The following is a 7,500-nucleotide window of genomic DNA, read 5'->3' on the forward strand; positions in this document are numbered from 1 at the left end:
GCTCGAAGACCAGACATTGTCTTTGTTAATAAGCAAGCAAAGGAGGCCATGATCATTGACGTCACCATTCCAGGGGATGTGCAAGTAAAAGACAAAGAACTGGAAAATAGAGAAGTACCAACTTAGGGAAGAAATAAGAAAGTTATGGAAGCTGAAGAAAGTGACTGTAGTGCCGGTTGTGATCGGAGCATTAGGGGCTGTATCTGATAAGTTTGACAAACACATCAAAAAGCTTGGCACCACCATCAGACTTGTCTCTCTCTTGCCGTCAGTCGATACGATTAAGACTGTTTATGGTTTGATGGCAGATCTCCATGTATCTCTGTTGCTCGCGGTTGTCTGCCAGGAGTTGACTGGGATCTTCCTCATTTTCATGTTTCTCTTTGCTACATCTTTGAATCTCAGCCTTGGCCTTCCCTGATTTCGCTTTCCAGAACAGAGTTGTGAATACAGCAGTTGGCGAGGGAGTCGGTCATGATCCATCCTATGAACGTGGCCTAACCATCTTAGGTTCTTTTCAGCAAGAATGTCCTCCATGGATGGAAGGTTTGCACGCCTAAGGAATTCAGCATTTGTGATCTTATCATGCCATTTGATGCCCATGATGTCCCTCAATTGCCTCATCATAACAGCGTGCAGTTTCTTAACTTGGGCTCTGTAAATAGTCCACGTTTCTGCACCATATAGGAGGGTTGACAGTACCACAGCTCTGTAGACTTTGCATTTCACCCGGATGGAGACATGTTTGTTGTTCCATAGTCTTTGCTGGAGTTTGCCGAATGCCGCACTCGCCTTGCCTGTCCGTGTCCGGAGTTCCTTATCTATCTTGGAGGAGCTGGATACAGTGCTACCGAGATAGGTGAAGTCAGTGGTTTTGACCAGAGGCACTTCGTCAATTGTGATGTCTATCGGCTCAGGTGGAGGGCAGATGAATTTGACCGGTTGATACATGCACTCTGTTTTCTTGATGTTGATCTTTAGGCTAAACTGGTTTGCAGCCATGGAGAATCTATCTACTAGTAGTTGCATGTCCGAATCAGACTTGTAGTGATCCAGAAAACTGCTGTGTTGGGAAAGGCTAGACTCCTAAGAAACATTTTGTCCCTTTAGGGAAACAGGAGAGGACTCCCTTGGGAACTTTAGGAATTTGTTGCACTCAAGGGAAATAATTGACCAGGCCAGGAGCTATCTTGCCCGCTCGGGATTTCTCGTTTGGTCTCGCAAGATCAAAGATCATTTTTTGGTGTTTTAAGTCATATAATAAATCCTTTATTGACAAAGCTTGTTTTTTTCTTTTTTTGCGTGTTTATAGACCTCGACTTCGTCTTGGTCCATAAACACACAAAAAAAGAACTTGGCCAATATCCAGTCATCTTGACCTCACGCATGGTCACGCATGGATGTAGTTACTTTATTCAAAAGTTTGATCAAGACTGGAATGAATCGGTGGACATTACTGATGCTTCCTCTCTTGTCAATGGAGATAAACTGTGTGTTACTTGACATATAAAGTTTACACCATTTACATTAGCCTGTGTCTTCCACTCAAAAAGACTTCAGGGGAATGTGAGCGGGGTCGTAAGCTTCAATTAGAAGAAAAACCTGACCTTGGGGTGTGGGGCATTTTGCAACTTTAGAAGTAAGCGCTTGTCAAATGCCCCGCTATGTCCCGGCCCGGGGGGTGCGGGGGTTTTCATTGACTGGTTCATTATACAAAACAAGAACGTTTTATATATTTGCATTCCCAGTTACAAATGGTTTTGAATGAAAAGAAAACAACTATCGCTAGCCAAAGCTCTCTGATTGCTATTGTTTTAAAGCTTCGTACATAAACAAATTTATTTAAGGCTTATGTACACTGTAAATTATTAGGACGAAATTCGTTTTGTACAATGTATGTTTATTGTGTTTAATTGTAAACCGGTAAGTCTTATTCGAAGAACAAAAAGTGTAGCAAAAATGACTTGGCTCGGAAGAAAGGAATTGCCACCTCAAAAATTCTTGAGATTTGGAAGGAAGGTGGCACCTTATTAAAATAAATTGAACTCCAGCCATAGATCCATCTATCTCGCTCCTGCATGCGCGAAAGATGAAGATGGTAGCAAGTATAAGCGAAAAAAATAAACCCTCACCTGTTGAGAAATAAGATCAAAATGTCGCACTCGCCCAAGACTTTCTTTACTAGCCATTGCAGCCTTGCTACAGTTTCACCAACTTCATAGTGAAATAAGATCAATGACCTTGATATCTCCATCACCTGACCGCCATGTTAAACGGAACGAAATCGGAACTATTAAAACTCTACGCATGTCATGTAGAGTACGCGCCGGCAATCAGTTCCAACATGGCGCCGACAGAAGTTCAAGCTGTCGGCAGTACAAAAATCAATCTCTCTATGTTAATAGACTTTCTTCTTCAGAAGACATACCATGAGCTAACGGTGCTATCGGAACTGTGAGTATATCTTGTTTTGCTGGTGTCGTTGTGTTCTTAATCAAGTTATAAGCCATGACTGTAACTTGTGAGGGCATAATCATATGTACGTAGAGAATTGTCAATTGATCATATATTAAAATATATTGTTTTCTTTGATCTGATTGCAATCGGATATCCTCTTGATTCGCTTTGACTTCCGCAAGCAGACTTTTGATATGTTTGTAAAATCCTGGTACAGATATCACGGGAGTTTGCCGTCTTAGTGATGTGATCCCAATTATTTTTTCGTGGACTACACTGCAGTGTACACATAAGCAGCGTTGTAAGTTGATCTCGTACAACTTTTAAGATGCACGAATGGCCAACACGAGCAATTACTTGTTACTTAGGACATTAGCAACAAGTCAGCAGTGAACGCCTTTCAGAGCTCTGAGAAAACACTACAGTCGATTTAATAATTCGAAACCAACGACTCTATAGGAAGGAAGAGATACCTCCTGTGGGCTCGGTTATAACGTTGGTTGAAATCAGTTCATATTTTTCCTCTAACCTGTTCAGTGGCTTATCATATTATGCATGCTGTCTGTTGTGATTTTCATATAGTGCAGTAGTTGAGAAATGCTACAGTTGTACATACATGTACAATGTGTAGTAAGTTCTTAGCACTTCTTTCGTCAATCACACAAATTCTGCTTGGGTCTGCAACTGTGATTATGTTGATTTTTGGGTTCAGGAAGTCTAATTTATTTGAAGTAACAAGACACAGCTGTCCGTTTGTTGTTTTAATATATCCTTTCGATAAAGTGATAAAGTGTTCAGCACTCTTTCTATAATTACCTATCTGTGAGGGTCAAGTGAAGAAGAGAGAACTTTGGAAAAGTTAAGGAAATGTAGTAGGCCAGTGACTTAGTTTCATCAAGAGGTCCAGTGCTTGGTCCAAAGCATTGCGCAGAAATAGTTGTTGTTGAGCTCTGAACTTTGGTAAAACAGAAAGCACTTCATGTCAAATGCATTTTATTGGACATGTTGAGTTCAGACCTGGGCTTCTGGACCTTGGGAAAGAAATACATGTATCTTTTAACACCCTTACTTCTCATGCACCGGTAATGTCAAAACAAGTTTGGAATAATAATTGTAACTGAATTTTCCTACAATGTTACGTATATGAAACTGAGGCACTTGGGTATATGCCACCAGTTATACATTCCATCTATCCTTTGACTGTTGCCTTTGAATCATTTAATATTTTCTTGGACCTTGAGAAGAGATTTCCTCTGGCACTCAGGGTAACTTTTCCTTTTGTTACATGTACCTGTAACAGTAAGCTATTTGCTTTGCTCCTTGGGAGAAAGTTGTAGATTTTAAAGGGCTGAATGAATATAAAAGTTAATGTTGTTCCCTTATTGCAGATTGCCAAGAAAGTCAGATATAGAGAGGTAACTTTAATTCTTGTACATGAACACTAAAATTTAATGAGGTTTTATGTTATTTTCTCATTCTTGACAAGTTAATTTCAAAGTACTGTAATAGCAAAATTAATTATATGTGTTTTAGACAGTAACTTAATTAGTAAATATTATTATCATTATTGTGTGCCATTATGTACAGTAAGGAGTTGGACTTCTTACTAAAGGGACATTGCCTGCAGCTGAGGTCTATCTATCTATTTACAGTACCTATAAATACTGTATATAGGTCGAAGGATTTTGAAGATCTTTAATGGTAACATTATTTATTGCTGTCTTATTTTTTGCAGAAAAATTGAAATCGTGCAATTTGCTAGCCGCACCCGTCAACAGTTTGTGCGCCTCTTGGCATTAGTGAAATGGGCAGCAAGTGCCGATCGAGTTGACAAATGTCAGGTCAGTATTTCTAATAAATTGTAGTTTTCTTGTGAGTTCAAGTGAGTAATTCCATATGTCTCGATAATAAGTTTTTAATCCTTGCATGTGTCTTATGACAACTAAGGGTTTTCTTTTTCTGTTTCAGGCAATTTCAACAATTTTGGATAAGCAATCCATGTTGTTTATAGACACTGCTGATATGCTGGCTCGAATGTCACGAGAGACTCTAGTTAAGGCAAGGTAAGGAAGGCTACAGACATGGAACCAAGTCACCATGAAGCTCCCATTGGTTTTCACAAGCAATTTTACACAAAAATTGGGTTTCGGGCAAATTGAACTTGTCTGATTTTGTGTTCAAACCTGGGAAGTCACCATTTAGTACACTGGTCCATAATTAAGAAGATGCTACATGCCAATCTCACTACCAAGTCATCTTCATTTCCCCCTCCCCCCTCCCCCACAAAAAAACAGTACAATGTGGGTTAATTATTTCCAATTTGCTCAATTTGATTACTCACCCAGTTAAAGTTAATCAAGTGATTGTTAGTTACATGTATTGAATTTTATTCCACAGGTTGCCCACTTTTTGCTTGCCAGCAGCTGTTGATGTTCTTACAGGTGGAACATATCCCAGACTACCAACATGCATCAGGGTATTGCATTTTTGTTTTACCAGTTACTGTATGACATTATATTTTTTTATTATTTGTGATGTGAGCCCTTTGGTCAGTAGTGGTTCATGTGGAATGTATTGTTGACCTTACAGAGCTCTGGTATCAACAGTTTGATGTTACATTATTTTCAAAGTACATGTGCACTAGTCTAGTATTTTTTTTCCATTAGGATAAAATTGTGCCTCCAGATCCAATAACTTCTGTTGAAAAGAGTAGAACATTGCAGAGACTGAATCAAGTCATCCAACATCGATTGGTGACTTCTAAGTTACCACCAGAGATGGGGAGTATGGTAATTGGTAAGTGCCAGATGTACATGTAGTGTGTATTTTATTCGTTCACAGCCTGTACGCCAACCTGTTTCTTTAGTGGTTCCTAATAATTAGAAATAATCTGCCACACTTTGTAAACATCCAACTGTAGCTAGTTATCTCCTCTAAATTGGTGCCTTTAGCATGTTTTGATATATTTGAAATGGTTATTTTGCAGCTGATGGAAGAGTAAAATTCCACGTCGAACATGAATTTGAGGTTAGTGTTGGTACATAGGAAGGTTGGAAATGTTTTAAAATACACTGTAAGGTAATCTTTCTTTCTTTCTTTTACCTTAAAGTTTGTATGTTTTATGATTGATGTTTTTGTATTATGGCCGAATTGGAGCAATTAAAGTGGTGCTTAATGATCAAAAGCTGCTTCCTGTTTTCTTCAAACTTTGAAAGTGTGTTTGCTTAACACCTACCTGGAAAAAGTTAAGCTTTGATTTTTATCCAAAGGCTGTTTACCAGTACTTTGTGTGTAAGTTTTGGATTTCACGGTCTGCCATTACTCACATTCAAGACTTACCGGTACTGATTAGACCTCAGAAGGATGGATCTTGGGAAAAGTGACAACATTCACTCAATAGCTTAAAATTTCAGTGTGTAAGTTTACACAGTTTATTATGTAAGCAAAACATGAAAGCCAGAAACTACCTTACTGCATATTAATTCAGTCGTGTTCACACACATTGCATTTTTAAACTACATTTACCGCTGTAGTGGGTCTTTGACGTCATTTTCTCCTTAATCCAGCTCTCTCTCAAGTTAGTAATGGCAGGTCTACCATTAAAATAATAGGAAAACTAATTAATTCCAGTTCAAATAAACAAGTGTCTGTCTGACATGAAGTGTCACTTTAAGTGTTTAGTTAACATTTATTTTGAGATCCAAAGAAAAAAAAGATTTGCTTTTGATCATAGTACCACTTTAAGTGAAAACAGCGAAAGGATAATAATGATAATTATATTCCTGTACCAGTTTATCTCATTGCCCTCGCTCTTAAGCACAGCTGAATCCATTCACCTAAAGCAGCCACAATTGATGAGTGAAATTGTCTGGCATTAGGCAGAGTAAAATCTAATTATATAAGTATCACTCTCAGGAGGGAATGGGTTAAGATGGCACATTACAGATGTTATGCTGCTATAGTTATGGACTGCAGTAGGTACTGCACATGTCTAGTTACTGAGCAATTAAATGGGCTCAAGATTAGATTTACCCAGAGGCTGTCCTGTAGTTATTTTTTCAAAGGAATAATAATTATTACAGACATGGAAATTCATGACAATAAAGTCTTTCTTTGCAATAATTGCAAATTAATAATATTTGTTGGCAGCAGTTTTGAGTTTTTTTTTTTGACTGCTCAGAAGGGCAGGAAGTACATCACATGAAGACCCTCTCAGGTTTGGAGGCAGCCAGTCCTTCCAGTGTCCCGCGAACAGAGACGACAATAATCGTGATAAAGTGCAATAGAATTATTTCACTTCCTTTTGCACATAGGTTATGCTAACCTTAATGGGGGACGAGTCTACAGTTCCATGGAGAGTTTTACAAATTGACTTCTTGGTTCAAGATATGGAAACAGGGGGTAAGTCTTAAAACATTAGTTTAATTTACAGTAGGTATTTTCTTGTCCTTACATTTTACTAATCTTTTATTCTTTACCATCTGTAATCATGACTGTCACTTAACACTTAAACATAATCACAGAACTCTGGGAGCTATTGCCAAGCTGACAGGTGCAGAGCTATTCTCAAGCTGACAGCGGTCAACTGACTATTTTATTTCAAGAACAAACTCAGTCTAGCATGGTAAAGCCTGCACAGCATAACTTGTAAGATTGGGTAAAACTGAATACTAACAGCCAAAACTGTAAAGTTCTCTGGTTAATCAAGGGTTGGAAGAGAAACGCGAATCTGAAATTTTAGTAACAGTGGCAGAAAGCAAAAGAGCAACTGACGAAAGCACTGATCATATGACTTAAGACCCCTTGGGCCTAGACCCCAAAAATGTGAAACAGATAACATTTTCCACTTTTTCTTTGGTTCCTCGTCCAGTTGAAAATACAACTTTTCAGCACCAATCTATATTAGGTCATAAGGCTAGTGTTTTTATTGGAATGAATATCCCACTGTAAACAAGGCACATCTCTCTTCCTTGCAATTGCTATTAAATATTAACATTGTTTTGAGTACATGTACTGTACCTTAAAGTGTTTTTATGACGAAAT

At 38.4% G+C, this 7,500-nt stretch overlaps 2 protein-coding genes across 4 annotated transcripts in view; one reads left to right on the plus strand and one right to left on the minus strand.

Moving 5' to 3' along the window:
- Positions 1-2,284, minus strand: part of LOC137984036 (UV radiation resistance-associated protein-like) — a 30,468-nt gene extending 28,184 nt beyond the window's left edge. The window contains exon 1 of the mRNA XM_068831247.1: positions 2,133-2,284. Coding sequence (XP_068687348.1) covers positions 2,133-2,189 — 57 coding nt within the window. The 5' untranslated portion in view covers positions 2,190-2,284. The remainder of the gene's footprint in view (positions 1-2,132) is intronic.
- Positions 2,285-2,314: 30 nt separating this feature from the next.
- The window catches only part of LOC137984035 (mediator of RNA polymerase II transcription subunit 14-like), a 55,376-nt gene continuing 50,190 nt past the window's right edge, over positions 2,315-7,500 (plus strand). For all 3 annotated transcript variants that reach the window (XM_068831246.1, XM_068831245.1, XM_068831244.1), the window contains exons 1-8: positions 2,315-2,454; positions 3,846-3,872; positions 4,193-4,298; positions 4,426-4,520; positions 4,855-4,933; positions 5,124-5,253; positions 5,444-5,484; positions 6,771-6,858. In XM_068831246.1, the coding sequence (XP_068687347.1) occupies positions 2,345-2,454; positions 3,846-3,872; positions 4,193-4,298; positions 4,426-4,520; positions 4,855-4,933; positions 5,124-5,253; positions 5,444-5,484; positions 6,771-6,858 (676 nt within the window). In that variant the 5' untranslated portion in view covers positions 2,315-2,344. The remainder of the gene's footprint in view (positions 2,455-3,845; positions 3,873-4,192; positions 4,299-4,425; positions 4,521-4,854; positions 4,934-5,123; positions 5,254-5,443; positions 5,485-6,770; positions 6,859-7,500) is intronic.

Source organism: Montipora foliosa, chromosome 13 (assembly GCF_036669935.1).
Source record: "Montipora foliosa isolate CH-2021 chromosome 13, ASM3666993v2, whole genome shotgun sequence".
NCBI classification, from domain to species: Eukaryota; Metazoa; Cnidaria; class Anthozoa; order Scleractinia; family Acroporidae; genus Montipora; species Montipora foliosa.